This window comes from Amphiprion ocellaris, chromosome 16 (assembly GCF_022539595.1).
Source record: "Amphiprion ocellaris isolate individual 3 ecotype Okinawa chromosome 16, ASM2253959v1, whole genome shotgun sequence".
NCBI classification, from domain to species: domain Eukaryota; kingdom Metazoa; phylum Chordata; class Actinopteri; family Pomacentridae; genus Amphiprion; species Amphiprion ocellaris.
The window spans coordinates 31854214-31877105 of record NC_072781.1 but is presented as its reverse complement, the minus strand read 5'-3'; the positions used below and the strand labels follow the sequence as shown (position 1 = coordinate 31877105).

At 39.2% G+C, this 22892-nt stretch overlaps 1 protein-coding gene across 1 annotated transcript in view; it reads left to right on the top strand.

Annotated features, from left to right (window-relative positions):
• LOC111562832 (TBC1 domain family member 12-like) overlaps positions 1–22310 on the top strand; it is a 41654-nt gene extending 19344 nt beyond the window's left edge. Inside the window, exons 3-13 of the mRNA XM_023261577.3 lie at positions 4816–4949; positions 5790–5872; positions 6869–6986; positions 7064–7170; positions 9089–9172; positions 9899–9993; positions 10110–10181; positions 11460–11588; positions 12188–12297; positions 12408–12666; positions 13999–22310. Of these exons, the coding sequence (XP_023117345.2) occupies positions 4816–4949; positions 5790–5872; positions 6869–6986; positions 7064–7170; positions 9089–9172; positions 9899–9993; positions 10110–10181; positions 11460–11588; positions 12188–12297; positions 12408–12666; positions 13999–14070 (1263 nt within the window). The 3' untranslated portion in view covers positions 14071–22310. The remainder of the gene's footprint in view (positions 1–4815; positions 4950–5789; positions 5873–6868; positions 6987–7063; positions 7171–9088; positions 9173–9898; positions 9994–10109; positions 10182–11459; positions 11589–12187; positions 12298–12407; positions 12667–13998) is intronic.
• Positions 22311–22892: the final 582 nt, after the last annotated feature.

Sequence of the window (22892 nt, the reverse complement as noted above, 5' to 3'; positions counted from 1 at the left end):
CACGTTGGAGTTATGCGACGATCGGTGTTGGTTTCTCTGTCTGTCTGTCTGTCTGTTAGCAACATTACTCAAAAACAGATTTGGATGAAATTTTCAGGGAAGCTCAGAAATGACACAAGGACCAAGTGATTAGATTTTGGCAGTGATGCGGCTTATAGTCCGGATCCACGGATTTGTTAAAGATTCTGTATCATTGTGAGATAGCGGCACGGTGTCACTGTAACCATGACAACAAGTGAACACTACATCAGCTGCCTGCTGACGATCACATGATTGTGATCCTACTACAAATCCACCACTGAGGACCATAAATTGTTTAAAGATTTCATCCGTTGTAAATGATACGACTGAGCAGCCTTAGTGGAGTACTGCGCTCTCCTTGGTGTTTTAGTGTCTTCTTTGGTGAGCCTCCTTAGATTAGACACATTCAATCACAATCCAGACACCCACAACAATACAACAGGAACCTACATGGCCTGATTCTTTTTCCTGCAGAACCATGAAGATCTTTAGATTGGTGACTCTTGTTCATACTTTGGCGTATGCCTCAAAGTTCCAGTGTTGGGAATCTTTCTGCTGCATCTTACAGTGATATTTTTAGACAATAGTGAGCTTCCAGCTTAGTGGCAACAGTTTTAGGTTTGGCCATTTCCTCTTTCAGCATTACAATGACTTCATTCACAAAGCCGGGAACGTAAAGAAATGGTTTTAGTGTGTGGAAGAACGTGCACACAGTAAGCTAAACCTCAACCCCGTCAGGCACCTTTATGATGAACTAAAACGCCGACTGCAGCCTCTTGGATGCTGATGTAGCTGAAAGTGAGAAGATCAGAGTTAATGCAGCACATTAATGGTTTTGTAAACGCATCAGATTCTGTTTTTGTGTCATCGGTGGGGTTTTTGGAGCGTTTAATCAGGTCTGTTGCAGTAACCTCTCAGCACATTTTAAATCTTGGCTCATGACAGCTGTGACGGTTACAGACCGGCAACAACACTTTCCTCTTCTGTGTTTAGAGAAAACAAAGAGTGATCCAGCTCACATCTTCCACCCTGAATATGAGTGTTTACCTTCTGGCTGAAAGTAAACAAGATGCAGAATTCTAAAATGGAGGCTGAGATTTGATTTGCTCCATCTTCACTGTAGACAAAGAAAAACAGCAAATGCTCACATGCAAGAACATGGAAGCGTCACAGTTTTATCGTTTTGATCATGAAGTAAAATTCTATATCATTCAGTTCCAGATAGCTGTGACTAGATCTTGTGTTCTTTTGTAGAAACTCTGTGATCTGGAAGTTGTAATGTGTAAATGATAAACTGAGGCTGAATGTTGCTGAAATTGAATTTATTTTTCTTAAGAAATGTCAGGTTGTTCATGATGTTTTGTAAAAAGATAATTCCTTAAATGTGAACATTTTCAGAATGTACTTTTTGCACTAAAACAAAGGAAAAAATTGGAGTTGTGGTTATTTATAGGTTATTTTGCTGTGATTTTGAGATCAAATTGGGCTGAATATGGAACCTGAACTAAAATGAATTTGACACCCTTGATTTACAGAAATAGGAGTGCAGTAGCTCAAACCATAATTAGGGCTTTTCTATGTGCAGTTCACAGGTTCTCCAGGGTTTCTCTGTTAAAAACATGCTCAGTTAGTTCTCCAAAGTTCGCCTGACCAAAGCCCCAGCCTAGACCTGGTCTAATAGCGGCACTTCACTGCTCCTAGAAGGGTTAAATGGAGAATTCATTTCCGTATTGGAGATTATTAAGCATAATTTGTTGTCTTTTGGTCAACAGATTGTTGCAGCTGTATGTTGTTGTATTGTGCTCTGCTAGCTGGTTTTACTTGTTAGATGTGCAATATTCCTGCTGCAATTAGTGATACTTCCAGGCAGGTTTTACTGGTTTTAGTGGTTCTATTTTTGTCGTTGATTGAAATGAGCCTTCCTTAATTAATTTTCAGTGTTTTATTATGAAGCCCATAAAGCTGTGTACTTGGAAATCGCTGGACTTGTCATGTGATTTCATACATATGACTTTCACTTGACGGTGAAGCTGCTGATGAAGCTTCAGACTCGGAGAAGAAACTGTGTCTCCCTCTGCTGGCGACGCTCAGAAATCAGCTCATAAAAGGCTTCTTGTCCCGTCGTCCCACAACTGTCCTGCTCCTGTGAATGGACTGTTTATTGTGCAGGCTCGACACACACACACACACACACACACATTTATCGCTGCGGCCGTTAGACCGCACACATACAAGCGCAAACTCATGCATGAACACAAACACTGACATTCATTAGGCAGCCTGAGAGGCCACATGTAGGAACACAACACAGTTAACACCACACACACACACACACACACACACACACACACACACACACACACACACACGTACACATTTACACACACAGTCACCCACACATGCAGATTTATTCAGACTCAGTGATTCCCTGTGGAGCCAACAAACAGCATCTTCTTTTTATGCTGCAGCTCATGAACAATCGCTCTGTTGATAAGAGGCCTGTTGTGTATCTGTTAACACTTTACCAACAACACGACGTTGGTAAATGTATGTTTAGAAGAAATAAAGTAATTTACATTCACTGCAAGTTAAAATATGAGATTTTAAACACATGACTAAATATTGTTCCCACAGCTGTTGTGGAGTTTTCTGTCTGCTGGGTCTATTTAAAGCCTTCTATTTGCTGTTTAGCAATATTTATGTATTAATTATACTCAACAACGCCGTATTTTAAATAATAAGGTGAAAGGATGAGAATGTATCATGAACTGACGACCAGATATGCAACAGTTTTCACTGTATCTCTTAGATCAGGGGTGTCAAACTCATTTTAGTTCATTCATAATTCATATTCAACCAAAAATGTATATTCTGAAAATGTTCACATTTAAGGAATTATCTTTTTACAAAATATCATGAACAACCTGAAATTTGTTAAGAAAAGTAAGTTCAATTTCAGCAACATTCAGCCTCAGTTTATCATTTCCACATTACAACTTCCAGATCACAGAGTTTCTACAAAGGAACACAACATTTAGTCACAGCTATCTGGAGCTGAATAATATAGCATTTTACTTTATAATCAAAACAATAAAAGTCAGACAAAACAACAAAAACAAGACAAAATAAGATAAAAATGAGACACAAAATGACTAAAGCGAGAAACAAAAGACAAAAAATTAGACAAACGACACCAAACAAAACAAAAAAAGAGACAAAAAATTACAAATGAGACAAAAAACGACCAAAGAACAATGAGCAATCTAATATTTTACTTTATGATCAAAACAACTTGTCATGGTCTAGAAATTATTTTAAATTTATAGTTTTACTAATTTACAATCTGCAGTTAATGTCTTCTCTGGAATTTTTACGCCGGATTGGACCCTCTGGAGGACCGCTTTTGGCCCATGGGCCGCATGTTTGACACCTCTGCCTTAGAGACCACTGAAACCACAGCAGCTTATACCTGGTTACTGGGAGCAGCTTGGAGTTTAAGACAAGCAACATTTAGGTGGAGTATAATAACTAAATGAAGTAAAATCTCAAATTGCACAACACACCAAGTAAGTAAATCAAAAATCAATCGCAGTAGATGGAATGAAACACAGCCTTAATCAGTTTAGCTTCAGACTATAAAAACTGCAACAACAAAAGGCTGCAGCCTGAATATTCAGTTAGCTTTTCTCCACATTTATAGATAACAGACCAGAGGCTATAAAGTGCAGAGCTAGAAACAAGAAACAAAACCCACGCTGACAGCTGGATGATTTATAGTTGAGTCCTGCCTTCTTTCTGCCGTGGTGCTAACTAGCTTCAAAAACTCATTGCAATTTTTTTTTTTTTTTTTTCAGGCACCTCCTGAAGACATGCAGTAAAAATACTTAGGCTGCATGTAGAGAAACTGTCCCGCAAGTTTTGTGTCATCTGATTGACTTTTATAGCGACTGAAGCATTTAGAAGAATATCAGCTGATAGCGATCGATGGATCAGGGTGGCCTCCAGTCTTCCTCAGCAGAGGCAGTTTGCTGAGTTGTTATGGATTTTTAGATGTTAATTTTCTGAGCCTATTTCTGACCTTCAGCAAGTCTCACTGCAGAGTCTGTTTATTAGTGGCTGTACTGGAAAGTGGCATCACAGTATGTCTGTGTACAGTGGATAAACTACATATTCTGAGGAATATTATGTAATTAATCATGTATTTTCTGGTATTTTATTTATGTTTAAAATAATTCTGTAGCTTCTCACTTGCTGTTTGTACATCTGCCAGGATACTTACTGATAAGGACGCATTCATTTATGTTGTAATAATTTTTTTGTTGTCATTTTAACAGCTTGTTGGGCGCCCGTATAGCTCAACGTGTTGAGTGGGTGACCCATGTACAGGGGCTGGTCCCCGACGCAGCGGCCCGGGTTCGATTCCCGCTTGCGGCCCTTTGCTGCATGTCTTCCCCTGACTCTTCTCCCATTTCCTGTCTCTCTCTCACTGCACCTGTCCAATAAAGCTGATAAAAGGCCAAAAAAATAACTTTAAAAAAAAAAAAAAAACAAAAACAGCTAGTTCAGGGGCTTTGACAGTATATTAGTAGCCAAGAGTGTCCATGGAGGACTCTTCAGTGCTATTTTAAAGATCTATACAAACTGTTGCATCTCAGAATACGGACAGAGAACCTGAATTAACATATTTCAGCTTTACAGGAAAATGACAAACTTACAGAACCTTGTAGAACGTAGCCCAACTAAGAGCGACTGTTGGCTCTCGGCCCTGTGTAATATTTTCTTTTCTTTGTTCAGTTTGCTCAGCAGGAGCAGGAGACGGACTTGGGCGTGTCCTCGTGTCTGGAGCGCCCCCTGGCTGCAGGGAGGAGGAAGAACCTGGAGTTTGAGCCTCTTTCCACCACAGCACTCATCCTGGAGGACCGGCCAGCGTAAGTACATGAAGTGTCCATTGATCAATTACTGCACGTTTTTAAAGTGATGAGTGTATTATTATGGATTATGAGTTCAAAAAAAGACCAAACATTCTCTGGATCCTGTTTGACAGAAACCTTTCTTGTGTCAGAGTGAACTTTTGAAGTGAAAATTTCAAGATGTGACCTGGAAGTTTTCATAGTTTTCTAAAAAATAATAAGATCAGACAAATCTTGGAAATATAATACAATTTATCAGTTTTTTTTCCAGGCTCAGAATGGGTTTTTAGGGGTGAATATGCCTGATACCTAGATCAGTCCAGTAAAGACAGAGAGCATGTGTTACTTTATCTGACAGAAATCAGTGTGTTTTCCTGTTTGATTAACAATAAATGTGTATTATGCTCAGTAAATGAAACTTCAATTAACAAAACTGGGTGTTATTGTTTTGGTGCTGACTAAAAGGCCTTTGGAGTAGTGCCAAACATTTCTCTATGCAGGAAAAAAACCCTGTTTTATAATCGCAGCTTTAGATCCTCGAAATATAGCTGAACATAGCTGCAACATTTAATATCCTGCAAGTTCAGCCTGTTTCCTACCAGCATGCAGAATATTCTCAGGTGTTAAATCTTGATGTGCTTCAAATTCTAAATATACCACAGTTTAGCTAAAGAGCTGCCAGCAGTCACTTGGCAACGGGGAGCATCTGGTGGGAGCCGTGGGATGAAGGCAAATCAGTGTCACTGGGAGACAGAGTCGCTGTGTTTGGCTGAACACCTGACAGGAAGAAAAACTGTCCAACTGGCTCATCGCCTGCGTTCCCGTCTGTCTGTCTGACTGATTGACTCTGTCCTTCAGGAATCTGCCTGCCAAGTCTACGGAGGAAACTCAGAGACACAAACTGGAGTACGAGGAGATGGTGGCAGGAGCCAAGAGGAGAGGTAGATGCACATGTATCATATATACATATACACTACCAGTCAAAAGTTTGGGGTCACCCAGACAATTTCATGTTTTCCATGAAAACTCACACTTTTATCCATGTGCTAACATAACTGCACAAGGGTTTTCTAATCATCAATGAGCCTTTCAACACCATTAGCTAACACAATGTAGCATTAGAACACAGGAGTGATGGTTGCTGGAAATGTTCCTCTGTACCTCTATGGAGATATTCCATTAAAAATCAGCTGTTTCCAGCTAGAATAGTCATTCACCACATTAACAATGTCTACACTGGATTTATCATTCATTTAATGTTATCTTCATTGGAAAAAAAGATTTTCTTTCAAGAATAAGGACTTTTCTAAGTGACCCCAAACTTTTGAACGGTAGTGCACATGTAATTCATGCTTTCCACATTGGTTCTGTTCGTACTACGATAGGTGAACATTCGTCTGCTCCATGGATTTGTTTTTCTCCTCCTGTGACACACAGAAAAACACACATGGATACGGCAGATGGCTGCAGATTAAGTTAAAGCACCGCACTAACGTGCCAAACACAGTGTGGGCAAACATGGCAGAAATTAGGACGTCCCGCTGTATTTGGACTCTGTTGTAAAAAAGCATGCACAAATCACAGCACCTCCAAAATCCCGCTGCAGCTATTTCAATTGCAGCTCTTTTAATGATGAATCATCGAGATGTGGAAGATAAAGAAGAATCTCCTCCTATGTGCTCTCCTCGTACCAAACATTTGCTTTAATTTGTTTTATTAGGTTTTTTTTGGGCACATATGCAGTCGGAGTATGAGCATAAATGTTGGGCTGTCCACTGATTTGATTGGAGGACGACATTTACGTCCCATTTTACCCCTAAATAAATAATAATAATTCATAATTAACGCTTTTATGTTTTATCTTTATCTCGGAAAGCAACTCATAACTCCAGTCATTCTTCAATATAAGCAAACGTGGTGTAATTTTTCCCTCTCAGAGCTTAAAGAAGCCCAGAAGAAGAAGCGTCAGATGAAGGAGCGTCACAGACAGGAGGACAGCATCTCCAACGCCATGGTCATCTGGAACACCGAGATCCTGCCTCACTGGGACTCCATGTACGTCTCCGCAGCCTTGTGATGGGATGTTTGCAGTGTGTGCAGCATGCTTATTTGACTCGTGTGTATTTGTGCAGGAAAGGCACGAGGCGGGTCAGAGAGCTGTGGTGGCAGGGACTTCCACCCAGCGTCAGAGGGAGAGTGTGGAGCCTCGCTATCGGCAACGAGCTGAACATCACACCAGGTACAAACCAGAACACACACATTTTATAATACTCTTTGGATTGAAATGTTCAAATGAAGTACTGTTTTTTTAATTGTCAGCAAATCCCACATGCAGAGTTGAGTTTGTGTGTTTCAAAGCTTGATGGACACTGCCAGTGAAAAGTTTGGACACAGCTTCTCATTTGATCTTTATTTTCACAACTATTTACATTGTAGATTCTCACTGAAGGAATCAAAACTATGAATGAACACAGATGGAATTATGTAGTAAGCAAAAAAAGGTGAAATAAGTCAAAACATGTTTTATATTTTAGATTCTCTAAAGTAGCCACCCTTTTCTTTGATTACTGCTTTACACACTCTTGTTATTCTCTGGATGAGCTTCATGAGGTAGAACCTGAAATGGTTCTCCAACAGTCTTGAAGGAGTTCCAGAGATGCTGAGCACTTGTTGGTCCTTCTGCCTTCACTCTGAGGTCCATCTCATCCCAAACCATCTGGATTGGGTTTAGGTCAGGTGACTGTGGAGGCCAGGTCATCTGACACAGCACTCCATCATCTCCTTCTTGGTCAGATAGTCCTTCCACAGCCTGGAGATGTGTTTGGGGTCATTGTCCTGTTGGAGAATAAATGATGGTCCAACTAAACCAAACTGGATGGGATGTCATGTTGCTGCAGGATGCTGTGGTAGAACCATGCTGGTTCAGGGTTCCTTCAGTTTGGAATAAATCCCCAACAGTGTCACCAGCAAAGCACCCCGACACCATCATACCTCCTCCTCCATGCTTCATGGTGGAACCATGCATGTAGACACCATCCGTTCACCTTTTCTGGTCTCACAGAGACACGGCAGGTGGAACCAAAGATCTCAGATTTGGACTCATCAGACCAAAGCTCAGATTTCCACTGGTCTAATGTTCATTCCTGGTGTTTCTGGGTCCAAACTAATCTGTTCTGCTTGTTGCTTTTCCTTAGTAGTGGTTTCTTAGCAGCTATTGGACCATAAAGGCCTGATTGGTTCAGAGATGTGTTTGCTACTAGAATTCTGTGAGGCATTTATCTGGACTCTAATCTGAGCTGCTGTTAACTGGACATTTCTGAGGCTGGAGACTCAGATGAACTTCTTCTCAGCAGCAGAGGAGACTCTTGGTCTTCCTTTCCTGGGGACGTCCTCATGGGAGCCAGTTTGGTCGTAGAGCTGGATGGTTTTTGTGACTGCACTTGGAGATACATTCAAAGTTTTTGCAGTTTTCTGGACTGACGGACCTTCAGTTCTTAAGGTAATGATGGACTGTCATTTCTCTTCACTGATTGGTTCTTGCCATAATATGGATTCTAAGTTGTCAAATAGGGCTGTCAACTGTGGACCAACCTGACTTCTGCACAACACAACTGATGGTCCCAACCCCATTAAGAAGACAAGAAATTCCACAAATGAACCTTGACAAGGAACACCTGTGAAGTGAAACCATTTCAGGTTCTACCTCATGAAGCTCATTGAGAGAAGGACAAGAGGGTTCAAAGCTGTCATTAAAGCAAAGAATCTAAAATATAGAACATGTTTTGACTTATTTCACAAAAGTTGGCTACATAATTCCATATATATTGTTTCATAGTTTTGATGTCTGCAGTATTAATCTACAATGTAGAAAGCAGTAAAAATAAAGAGAAAACATTGAATGAGAAGGTGTGTCTAAACCTTTGACTGGTACTTTATGTCAAATCGGCCTCTTTCTTTCTGTTTTGGGCTTTTCAAGGGATTTGTTATAATAAGAAATGTATACATTTCTGATTTTTTGAGTGTTAAAGTTAAACCCTGATTTATGTTTTCAGTCTGCGTCTTGCTGCGGAGCTGACAGAGATCTAGGATTAATGACTCACTTGTGTTTTCATTCATAGCTAAACCTTCAATCTTTAACGTGTTTTGTCTTCGCGCAGAGCTCTACGAGATCTTCCTGTCCAGAGCCAAAGAGAAGTGGAGGAGTTACAGTGAGACCAGTTCAGTCAACGACAGTGAGAGCGGTACGACAACACAACTCCCATCTTACTGTGAAGTCACTCTAATAACGCTTTTAGAGCCCGTGTTCTGCTTTGTAGGTTTCAATGTGTTATATAGCTGTATTTGTTTGTATGTAAACGTTCTGCAAAACTTAAAAAGCCTAAACTCCACATCGACGAAAACGCTACCTGAAGCGCCTCATTTGAAGTGTTTTTTCTGCTATATATCTACATCACCATGTAACACATTTGCATAACCTAGCAGCTCATTCAGCCCTAAAACAAAGAATAAGCACAATATTATTTCCACATTAGAGTTGTTCCTGTGAAAGCTACACCTCTCTTCCTAAACTCATTTTTGTGGGGTTACCATACGTAGCTAGCGTTAGCTCACCTTCATCAAGCTAGCCGACCAGCAGACTGAGCTTTTAATAAGACGGCCTTTAGAGAGACAGGAGCGAAAACTGTGCATTTCATTCAGAGAGTAGGAAAATTGTCTACAGCAGTGTACAATATAAAAAGAAAAAGTGTTTTGAACATTAAAGCATGTAAACATATTCAAATAGACCCAATGAATACAATTCTAAACCTGTAAATGTGCATAATTTGCCTCTTTAAACTTGAATATTCAGACCTGAACTCTGCCTGTACTGTCTCAACAGTCGACTGAAGATTCATTTCATCACAAAAACAAGCTTAAAACCATGTAAAAATAAACTTAAAATGTTCTTTTGTGTGTTTTTCTGTTAGATGGAGGGGCATCACTGGCTGACAGAGAATCAAGTCTGGACCTCATCAAACTGGACATTTCCAGAACCTTCCCCTCGCTCTTCATCTTCCAGAAGGTATGTATCAGTTTTATGGTTTCAAGTCCATATTTTCTGAATTCTCATCTACCTCCTTTGCCTTTCCTGTATCTGCCTCTCATATTAGCGTTACCTTTCTTTCTTTGTTTCTGCAGGGCGGTCCATATCATGACCTCCTCCACAGTGTCCTGGGGGCTTACACCTGTTACCGACCTGACATTGGATATGTAAGTTTGCTTTTTCTGCTCCCTTCAAAGAGTTAATAGTTCATGATTAGTTGTTACCAGACAGAATCGAACATAATCACCTAAAACCTAACCTAACCTAACCATAACCTAAAAGTGTTTCCAGTGCAGGTTTGTCATTTAGGGCCAAGTATCATTTTGATACTCATACCAGTAGGCTATCTTCAAACCTTTTTCTTTTCAACGTTCAACAAGAGACATTAAAATTCTCAAATGTTTATGAAATTTTACTTAAGTAAAATGGTTCAAAACTTGTGGAAGTTTAACTTAAATCAGGCACTGTGGTCAAATAAGTGAAAATAATACTGAATCCAAACTAACATTTAAAAAAATATACAGTATACGCCATATTTTTGGGGCAAAGATGCATTTTTTCCGTTATTTGCTCCCAGTGCTCTACAGTTTTAAGTTTGAAATCAAACAGTTTATCAACATGATTAAATTGCACAGTCAGGATTATATCAAAGACCATATAGAATGTAATTCTACCTTCTGAGGGCACTGCCATGTTTGCTGTACAGCATTGATATCTATATTAAAGTAGTTATATTTAGTGCACTGTTGCATATCCTTTGTATGCAACGACTGCTTGAGGTGTGGATGCCTCGGTCAAAGCTTTAATGCAGAGGTAAAAATCAGGTTAACTGTAGTTTCTTTCACTCTGACAGAAAGGTAGATTACAAGAAAGTTACAAGAAAAACTATGTGAACCTTTTGGGATTACTTAAAGTTCTACATAAATTGGTCATAAAATGTGTTGTGATCTTCATCTAAGTCACAACAATAGACAAACACAGTCTGCTTAAACTGATACCACACAGAAAATGATACGTTTTCATGTTTTTATTGAACACAACATGTAAACATCCATAGTGCAGGGTGGAAAAAGTATGTGAATCCCTAGGCTAATGACTTCTCCAGGAGCTAATGGGAGCCAGGAGTCAGCCAAACTGGAGTCCAATCAATGTGATGAGATTGCTGGTTAAAGCTGCTCTGCCCTTTCAGCTGTATATTCAGCAAAGAATATACGGTTTTGACAGTGCTTCATTGGAATATAAGTGTAATTAAAAAGCTGGTTAACCCAAAAGACAACACATGAAGTGCTGAAATAGAATTCAACTTGCAAAATTTTTAGTATCCAATAAAATTCAACTAGTACCTGTATCAATATTTAAAAAGTGTTCGATTAAATCAAGCAGATCATTTTTCCTGCAGAAACATTCAGTTTATTTTAAATGCTGATGTGGTGTCTCTGTTTCAGGTCCAGGGAATGTCGTTCATTGCTGCTGTGCTCATCCTCAACCTGGAGGAGGCCGAAGCCTTCATCACCTTCGCCAACCTGCTCAACAAACCCTGTCAGATGGCCTTCTTCAGAGTCGACCACGAACTGGTGAGTACAGCGGAAGCTCATGAGTCATGTGACTGAAGAGTTAAAAAGTTGATGGCAGTGCATGAGCAACGATTAAACAAGTTCCTTTTATTTACAACTTCGTGATCAAACATACGCTCAAAGCTGGAATAGCTAGTCAGAGATACAGACTGACCCTAAACCTGCGTACCTATTGTGACATGGAAAATGAACAATAATCTAATATAATGTGGAAGTAGTGATGAAATAATGGGAACACTGGCTGCTGTAGATGTGGTACATAACGTATATCGTAATAGGCAGATAATGAATTTGCATAAACAGTGATTGCAAATAATTTCAGACTTGTTCTTGTTGTTAGTGGCCCTGAAAAATGACAAATGTTGATGTTAGGTGCTAAAATGCAACTGGACTTGCTTGACTTTGACTTTTAATGATGTTTCTGTAACGCAGTCATTACAGATCTAATTTTAACCAATCTGCTGGACCAATGAAGTGCTTTGACGTTTCACAGCAATTGTTGAGTCAAGAAGGGAGTTTGCTAGTTAAGTTTAAGTCTTTTACATGAAGCTGTGTGATAAATGTTTGATCTCATTCATCTTTTCTTTACTCTCTGTCAGATGTTGAAGTATTTCTCAGCCTTTGAGATTTTCTTTGAGGAGAACCTGCCTCGTCTCTTCAGCCATTTCCAAACCAACAACCTGACCCCCGACCTCTATCTGATTGACTGGTGAGTTAGAACTGGCAGCCATCCAATTGAGGCTCGTGACACGACTTATGATACCAACCTCGAATCCAAGCCTTTATCTTGATAAAGTATGTTTCTCTGCCTCCGTCCAGGATCTTCACTCTGTACAGTAAGTCCCTCCCTCTGGACGTGGCTTGTCGGGTTTGGGACGTCTTCTGTCGGGACGGGGAGGAGAGCTTGTTTCGGACGGGACTGGGAATCCTACGTCTGTTCGAGGACGTCCTGCTGCAGATGGACTTCATCCACATCGCCCAGTTCCTTACCCGCCTGCCGGAGGACCTGCAGTCGCACACTCTCTTCAACGCCATGGCCAACACTCACATGATCAGCAGGAACCGCCGCTGGGCTCAGGTGAGTTCAGGGCTTGTCACTGAAGACTGACGCAAGTTTTAAGCAGATTTCTAAACCAATAAGTGGCCACACTATCAATCAGTAATCGATTAATCATTGAAAATAATGTAAAACCAGTAACACAACATAGTTATATCCTCCACTCAGCTAAAGGAACACTGTCCTGCTCAACTTTAACTCTTTTTAATTGTGTCAATTCCACCCAGAAGTCATTAACCCACAGAAAAATCTCTGTCATGGTGGCCCTTTGCTAGCTACACCTCCATAATTCTTTCTGCTTGCCATTATGATATTAAAACACAGCAAATAACAGCCAGAGGCACTACACTACCAGGTACTACAGCTAATGTACAACACATTTTCTGACATGCTTGTCCTTCATCTTGTGTCTTATTGGTTAAGATCTTTTCAATTTGTTAAATAGTTTAGGCTCATTCCAGAACTACAGGGCATCTGGGCTTTAACATTTTTGAAAAACAAACCTTCTCTTTTACAGTTTTCTGCTCCATATTGATCAATAATAGGTAATAAACTATCAAAGACTTGATTGGCTCAGCTTGCACATCAATGGTAGCATTTTTATTCCGTGTTTTCTGTGTTGTTTGCTAACTCTACTCTAATCACAGTAACAGGGATGCTAATCCATGCTAATGTGATCTTTTTCTCAGCAGTAGAAGCTAGATATTTAGCTAGCTGTTACTGCTGACCAAGAAGACAAACTGACTGATGGAAAACAGTCCAAAGAATTAGTCTGATCCTGATAATATGAGGTAGAGTGAGACATTCAATCAAAATATGAAAACTAGAAGAGAGGACATAGCTTTGCTCCACCCATTCTTTTGGAAAACTGTTTGATGATGTTAATTCCAGGGTTTCATGTGATTCACTGTTTTCTTCTTCTACCAGCTACAAAGGTTATGCTAACAGGGTTGTTGTGGGACACACATTCCATGCAAAATAATAATAATTATTTTAAATATTATGTTGATTAAAAAAAGAAGATTTAAATTTAATTTTAACAGTTTTATTTGAGATTCAGTTTGGTCATCAGGGGTGGGACAAGAGGAAAATGGTATTTTAGGGGGAACTAAAGACTTATTCTGTACTTTATAATTATATACAAATATTCTTTTCTCCTAGATTTTTTTAGATTTCGTCTCAGGACAAGTACATTTATACAATTGCGTGTTTTAGCATTTTGTACATGGTCTATTTGAAATTTGATGGGCGGGGTGTAAAATGTCCTCCACTTCTGGAATGACCTGTAACAGCAGAAAGTCAATGTTTTGATTCTAATATTTTAATAGTTGATTGTGTTGTGTTTTCTTTCAGGTGTTTTCTGCATTGATGAAGGATGGAAATAAAGACATGGAGAAAAACACCAGCCCGGCTTTGAGGAGCTAACACTAGCTATCCCTGACGCTAACTCCAGCTGTCTTCAAACTAACCTAAAGGACAGCTGTGAAGGCTGACGCTCGTGCTAGCTCATCCCGTCAGCACTGATGCTAACAACCGAGGCTAGCTGTGAAGCTTGAAGCTGCGTAGCCTGAAGCTAAACTCACTCCAGAGGCTTACCTACGAAGCTTGAAGTGAAGACAAGCCGGCCGTGGAGGTGGGAGCTGATGTCGGAGCTTCAAATAGAGATTTTAAAGTTGAGCCTTCAAGTCCGGTCGGGGTAAGGAAGAAGCGGCTCCAGCGTTTCCTGAAACATGTCAGGACCAGAGCCAAAGTGGTTGGTTAATCCTAATCGTCAGTATTTCACCAGACAGATTATGTTTCGGAGAAGCGAGTGGGTGTTAAAGCAGCGGTGTCACTCTTTTACCAGCCTGCTAAAGCTGGGAAACTCCAACTGACTGTTAGATAGATAGTTATTTCCTCTGCCGGCTGGGACTCAGCCTGACTCAGTCCTGCTGGGACAAAAACACCACTAACACCGAGCATCACGCCCTGTGTAATTCTCAAAGACTCCAATTCTAAGTGTCGGTGCTAATGATTTTCTAAAGGCTTCAGAAATGACCTCTGTGGTTTAATTATTAATGTGGGTCCTTGTGGTTTTGATTTCACAAATATTCTTAATTTGCTGCTTTTTTTTTTTTTTTTTAACTTGAACTGGCCGTCTGGATCTAAAAATGATGGGTATCTGCACCAGCAAGGCTGATGCTAATGCTAATATACTGGTGGTAGCTGTTAGTTTAAGCTTCAACCTCACAGTTTTTAAAAGTCTTCATTGAGGGACAGAAAAATATGGCAGGTTCAAGTGGAACTTAATGAAAAATTCCAGTATTTTTAAACCTTTTACGCCCTAATTTCTCACCTTTTTAGGTCTAAATGATTGATAGGGCCCAATACTGAGTGAGAATGCTTTAGCAGACCACGTGAAATGGTTGCAATGTAATCTGACAGGGCAATGTCTGTATCAAAGTAAAAGTGCTGGCTCAGACTGTTACTAGAAGCGTTAGACGATGTTATAGATCCGTTTACTACAGAGAGAGATGGTTGTTTAACACGCAACAGAAGTTTTGTTTATTGCAGGAAGACAGCAGCATAAACGTGAACAAAAGTAAAGCTCGATTTATGTGTTGAATCTATCTAGAGCATTTAAACTTGTACACTGGTTGTGATGCTCCATGAGGTACAACACTAGTTAGGAATGGGGTTTCTATCACACTGTTGAGTTTCTTGGTATATTTCAGTTGGATTTGCAACACAAAATAGAAATCAGAATAGACTGCTACAAAAACAAAAAGTTGGGGTATGACTATACTGGCATGATACTGGGGCTTGTGTTTGTTCGTAAGAAAACCAGATACAGTTACAGCCTGTTATAGATTGTGTTTACAAACCGGTAACCAAACACCGTTGAGGCTACATTGGAGATTCAACACAAATGTATAAATCAAACTTTAAGGCCAATTCATGGTTCTGTTTGGGCTACAATAGGTACGCAGTAGTCTTCAAACAGAAAACCACACATGGCTTTCGTGGACATTTGTATTAATGGTGTTTCTGGCTTTTACAGTGTATAACAGCTGGGTACAGATCAGGCTGTTGCACTGTGTCAGTGAGATTAGACCTTAGGTATGTCGAGCTCAGGATACCTGGAGATTTTAGAACTTTCCGTTGTGTTTGGGTGCTACTGATGACTGGGAATCTCCTTGTACAGTCTCTCTTTATATCAAGCATTTGTTTTAAGCATCGTTTGCTCTCCTGCCACGTGTGCTTTCGTCAGACTTTCGGACATTGGTGGTTGATAAAACTTCTGTCACATGTTCCTTTGTTGACATGGAATTGGTTGTTAGAAAGGGTTGTACAGGCGAGTGGAGTAGAGTTACAGATTTAGGGTACTGTTCTCTGAAGGAAATAATGACTTGTGTTTATGCGTTTGCCAACAAACTTGGGCACAACACTCTTGGAAGCTTTCACAGGCTAACTTTGGACCACAAGGACTGAAGGTGTGGCTAGTTGTGCTTCAAATAGTTGAAGACACCACTGTCTATTTGACCAGTATAACCACTGCCAGTCCAACAGGTGAAGAAAAGCGACACTGAGGCACTTTTTGCGTTAAAAAAAACCCCAAAAAAACCAAAAAAAGGCTGGTGATAACGTTGGGATCATCAGTATCAGCACAATGATGGCAAAAACAAGCATTTCTACTCTGATGCAGCTGTTCTAGCATTCTCGCTCAGTAATGGGTCGATTACAAATATTTTTTTGACAAGGGGTCCTCGACTTACATCAAAGTTCCATTCCTATGACCCACCGTAAGTCGATTTTTGCCGTAAGTTGGAACTCCAACAAATGTAAACAAAGCCGTTACGTGCATCACGATATCGATCAGTTTTTCGGGAAAGTCATGAATACAAATGACTTTCCTTTTCTTTGAAACACTGCCATCGGAAGAGTCTGACTTATGCTTGGGAGTCATAATGAAGGGCAAAAAGTTAGAGAACGTAGCACAATCCAAGGTGGCATACAACCGGCAAATGTAAACAAAGCTGTCTGATAGCACCGCATGACGACGTATTCATCCGCTCTGCTCACCAACTAGTTCCACATAACCAGTTCTGACATAACGACGAAATGCCGTAGGTCGAGGACGTCGTAAACTGAGGACCTCCTGTATTCATCATTTAGAAAATAGGGTGCTGGTTTAAAAACACCAGAATTATCTGTCATTTTATAGAAAATGACACTTTTGTAATGATTACAAAGGAATGAAATGAGAGACATCTCATCAGTGAGCCTGACTATTTAGTGATTTTTATGTTTTTACAGGAACTTAATTAGTCCACGGTCCACTGGACTCCGAGTGTTTTTCTACAGGTGTTAAATAATTCTCAGTGTAATCCTAAGGGCCGAATATTAGCGATAGTCACTGCTGGTGTTTGAGCAGACACAGTGAGCCGACAGTAAATGAACACGTGTGTTTGTACTGTTAATGTAGGCGCGTGGGGCCATCGCAGCTTTCAGTCAGTGTTTCTAGGATCCAGATTTACTCTCAGAGCACTTTATATACGCAGCACTGAAGCTACATCGTGAACACTGGCTTTCAGAGGCGCAAAACACTCGTTAAACTACACAGAGAGAGCTCAGACTACGTTAACAGGGCATTAAGTGACTCATATTTCCTGTGTCAGTGCTTAGAAGGAGTTCAACTACACATCCTGGTTTAGGCAAGAAGCAACATACTGAGTAAAAAGACGGCCTTGGCATTTAGCTTGTAGTAGTTTGGGCTTGAGAATAAGGCTTTATAGTCTCTGCGTCAGATTATTTGTGGCTCGATGCATCATCTATTAAAGTGCAAGTAGAAACTGCAATATTAACTCTAAAAATCGCCTGCGTACATGTAATAGTCTTTTCATACACCAGAGGGGAAACCAGAGCTCGTATACTTGATTTTAAACAGCAAACATGTTCACAAACTCAATGGTTGGAGGATTAAAAAAGGGGGCAGATGAGGACCAAGTCATCCTGGTTGCTACGAGGAAACTGTGACGAGAATCAACAGAAAACTAATCAAAAACTGTTTTCCAGCATCTTAAATGTGACCATTTGCAGCTTTTCTTCATCTTGTGTTATTCTAAATTAATTATCGGACTGCTGGTTGGACGAAATAAGACACATCCAGATGTCTCCTGTTTTGGGGATTTCTTAATTTTTTTTTTTTTTACATTTTTCTGATATTTTCAAGATGAAACAGTTACGGCTCAAACCAGCAGTTAACACCGTCATCAGTTAATCTGCTTAATACTTTCTCAGATAACCGTTTGGTTCAAAAACATGTCTTCAAAATAGGGCTGCAGCAAGTAATAGATCATCAAGGTGGTGATGGATATTTTTCTCTATTTTCAAATATTTTACAGACTAGCGAGACAATAATAGGCGGATTAATCAGTTAAAGCAATTGTTAGAGCTGCATGATTATGCCTAAAATGATCACTATTGAAATTACAGTTATTTGTCATGAATATTCTTTAATTTTAAAGTCAATATTTTTATTGCACTTTTATATTTAAACAGAGCACTGCTTTATTTCCATGTCGTGCTACATTCCTGCATCAAAATTCAATTCAATTAAATTTTATTTATATAGTGCCAATTGCAGTCAAATTGTCTCAAGACGCTTTACAGAACCCATTTGCCTGAATCCCCAGAGCAGCTCTAAGGAGATAGTGGCAGGAAAACACCCTTTGAACCGGGAAGAAACCTTGAGCAGAACCTGGCTCTTTAAATAAGACCTAAAATAATCGTCACTTGAATTAAGAGCATCTCCAAGACTCTGTTTTTTAAACAGAAATACAGCTTCACTTGCTGAGCATCTGCAATTTACAGATGTTCCCTGAACACCTCATTTTTAGTAGCTGCTACTAGTCCTCTGTGCACAGAGAAGCTTCTAGCCTCCAACTCAGACAGCCGTGAGACCAAGAATTACTTTAAATCTGACATCAGAACTCATTGTTTTCTGCTTTTTAAACCAAGTAATTTCATCTGCATGGGCTACATTCCATTCCCCTTGTGGAGCTTTTTAAACGTCAGCGTAAACAACGGTCTTTTAACCCTCCTGTTGTCCTCATTTTAAGGGACCAAAAAATATTGTTTCTTTGTCTGTAAAAAATCCCAAAATTCAGCAAAAAAATCCCCAAATTTCTGAAAATTTGCAAAACCTTCAGGAGGAAAATTCCAATAATTCCTTAAAAGTTTTTTTTTTTTTTTTTTAAATCCCCCAAATTTGGCAAGAAAATTCTTGTAACTATTTTCAAAAATTGAGTAAAAATCTTCCAAAAAATCCTGAAAATATCTAAAGTGATTCCATTTATATCACTAACACTTGTAATATTTTCTTTAAGAATATTCACAAAAAAATCAACCAAAATCCAGTGAAATTCGCTGGATTTTGGTTGATTATTTTTGTGAATGTTCTTAAGAAACATTTTTAACATTTCTTTTTTTTCCACCAAAAAATGTTCAAAGATTTCCCAAAAATGTTGAAAATGTGGACATCAGAAGTTTCACTGTGAAAATATGTTTTTTTTCACATTTTCGAACTTTAAAACGGGTCAATTTTGACCCGCAGGACGACACGAAGGTTAAATGTAGGAAGCTGAAATCATGATTAACATTCGATTCATTGTGGAGACGTAGTTGCTTCAAATGACTTATTTTGTCGAATCAACAGTGCAACAAACGTCTAATATTAGATTTTTTTCGTTTTTGTTAAATATAATCAACCAATTATGAAAATAACTGCAGATTGTCTTTTGAGATGAACTAGTTGATGAAATATGACAATAATCCATAAAACTATGATCACATGCAGGATTCTCCATTGTGCACACTAATGCTGCGGTTAAAATCAAGTATAGAAGCGCTCTGAACGTTTTCTGAGTGATTCTGTGTATGAACTTCTTAAATCTGGATTAAACCCTCGCTGCTCCGTCAGGCCTCGCGGCTTGTTGAAGTGCTTTACTTCACCTCCGTCACTTTGTGTTCGACACTCCTTTGGTTTACGCACACTATCGTTGTGACATTCACCTCCATCTCATCCCTACACAACCACCCACCGACCCACACTACTGACGACCAACACGTCCTACTTACCCACCAGCAAAGGAAGCAGTCCTTAAAGATGTGGACCAAGCTGCCACTCTGTTTCCACAGTGTTGTTAAAGCAGAAAACTCACCGGAGACGACGAGGAACCTGCAGAATAGTAAACAGGACATTAAAATGTTGCTTTTTTTCTTTCTTTCTAACAAACTGTAAAGCAAAACTTTATCTGAGACAGTGAAAGGCAACAAGACTCCAACTGGAAACTTGATTTAATTGGAGAAGATAAATTTCTCTCCTTTTTTGCGTCTTTTCTGGTGAGTTTATCTGCACTGCTCCAGTATGTATTGCACCGATTACTCCATTAATGAGGGTTTGTTGTTTTATATCCACCAACCACAAGTCAGTGTCTAAGCTGATTATCCAGGAGGTATTGGTGTTGTTTTGGGACGTTGTGTTCATCAAATCACTCAAACAAGCAGTTTAGATTCAGTGGAGTTGTTTTTTTGAAGGTAAACATGTGAAGTCCTGTCCACATGTACACAGGTAATATTTGAAATATAGATTATTTTCAGTTTTTGGGCTTTTGTTCACATACAAACATTTTTAGGTCACCATAAACCATTGGAAAGGGTGAAGAAGTTTAGGATGGAGTTAGGATGTGCTGGTGCTAGCGTTGCTAACAGGACTTTTTGTTTACATCGACGTGTGCAGTTACTCTACATCAGAATCAGTCTACGCTTTTAATTCCCCTCTTCCTTGATGCAGCATTAGGCGTCTTTCCACTGCAGGAACTTGGAGCAGGTGCCAAATGGCGCAAAAATGGCACCATAATCGACCCTTTTAGCCAGTAAATTTCCATCGCGATGTATGATCTGAAAGCTTCACCTGCAATGTCAACTCTGACAGTGAAAAACAGCAGCTACTGGATGCCAGCATATATAGCATCTACACTACTGTTTAAAAGTTTGGTTTCACTTAGAAATATCCTTATTTTGAAAGAAAAGCATTTTTTTTCAATGAAGATAACATTAAATGCATGATAAATCCAGTGTAGACATTGTTAATGTGGTAAATGACTATTCTAGCTGCAAACAACTGATTTTTAATGGAATATCTCTATAGAGGTACAGAGGAACATTTCCAGCAACCATCACTCCTGTGTTCTAATGCTGCATTGTGTTAGCTTTTTAGATTGTTTTTTTTTTTTTAGATTTTCACTTTAAGCCCTGCAAGTGTGGCTGCAGTAACAAGCTTGCTGTGCCCGACTAACAATACGTCTGTGGTTTGGAATTATTTCCAAGTACACAGATGTCGGTATCGGTTGATTTCAGAATCGGAAATTGAGACTTGGACAATATCGGCATATCGGTTTTTGGCAAAAAAGCCAATATCGGCCAGCCCTAGTTAAATGGTTCAGTAAAATTGAGTTAATGCTGGTTAGTTACTTCAGATCTACAAGATTAAGGAGTCTTTGCTTCAAGGTCCAAATATCTACAAGGCAAATGTGTCACATGGTGATATACACTACTGTTCAAAAGTTCAGGGTCACTTACAAATGTCCTTATTTTTGAAAGAAAAGCATTTTTTTCAATGACGATAACATTAAATGAATGATAAATCCAGTGTAGACATTGTTAATGTGGTAAATGACTATTCTAGCTGGAAACAGCTGATTTTTAATGGAATATCTACATAGAGGTACAGAGGAACATTTCCAGCAACCATCACTCCTGTGTTCTAATGCTACATTGTGTTAGCTAATGGTGTTGAAAGGCTCATTGATGATTAGAAAACCCTTGTGCAGTTATGTTAGCACATGGATGAAAGTGGGAGTTTTCATGGAAAACATGGAATTGTCTGGATGAGCCCAAACTTTTGAATGGTAGCGTTCAGCAAACTGTACATCTCTGATGCTAATATTAGAGATGAGAAGGCTGCTACCAAGCAAGAACATCGAAAGGATGCAAAAACAGGGCTTATTTTCTTCTACAAGTTTAACCAATCAGTGTTTAGATTCACACAGGTCTAGTCTGAAGTATGTACCACCAGAGTTGGAGCTTGTTTTCTCCCCAAAATTGGCCTTTAATAAAGTTCTAGGGGGGCAGTTCTTGCACAAAGGTTTGCAAGTTCCTTCAGTGGAAACCATCACCTACCAGAACCAGTAGAACTTTATTTCCAGGCTTCTGATTGGTTTAACGGGTTCAATCACCACCTGTTGGTTTGGCTCTCAACAAGTGGACAGAGCTGTTTCTTTCTCTTTTTGGAGAACATATGAGGAAGAACCTTGTTTTAAAGAACACCCGTGTACATGTGGACTAATGTTCTCGTTTATTTGGGAAGCTAACTGAGGAAGTTTGGTGAATAAAACTTGAACAAAGTGTTTATTTAGCACTCCACTGGAAATTAAGTCAACTTAATCTGTCATGTCCTTGTCTCTACTAAAGAATGTCAGCAAAAAGTTACAAAAAGCACTTAAAACTGTGTCATCAGCATAAAAATTTGTTAAACACCTCCAGTGAATCTGACACATGACTGTTTGGTTTTTAATGAATCACAGCAGCCAAGTTTTCTTTTTTTAAAATGAGCACTTTGTGAACATGAGCCCTTTTTTTGTTTTTTATTTTAACAGGTACACTAATTTGACTGCAGTGTCGCTCAGTAATGAAGACAAACAGGCTCGTTAATTAACTACTAAAGGTGATTCCACATCACGTGGATACAACGACAGTTTGCAGGGAAAAGTTTCCACATTAACGAACAGATTTTCACACATCGATTCATTATTTTTTAGCCTCTGGAACAGAAATTTAGTGTGTTCTTTTATGGACTTTAGTTTGAGAATTTTAGACGAAAACACTGATCTTCAACATACCTGTGAGTTTGATATCATCTCAACCCTTTAAGAGCTGCATCTATTCCATTTTGACATGGAAAATATTCAAAAAAAAATTGAAAATAACATTTGATTTGGACCAAAATCAGGCTTTAAAAGTGTCTTTTGGACTAAATTAAACATGTTTTATTTGAAGTTTTTCAATTTGTCTGGATGTTGCTGGCGAAAGTGCAGTTTAATATGAAACCAGCTGAAAAATAATATTTTACATTCAATAAATAATTTACCAGAAAATGTCAAATTAAATATGGAACAGTACAAATTTTCTGTGTTTTGTAATCACAT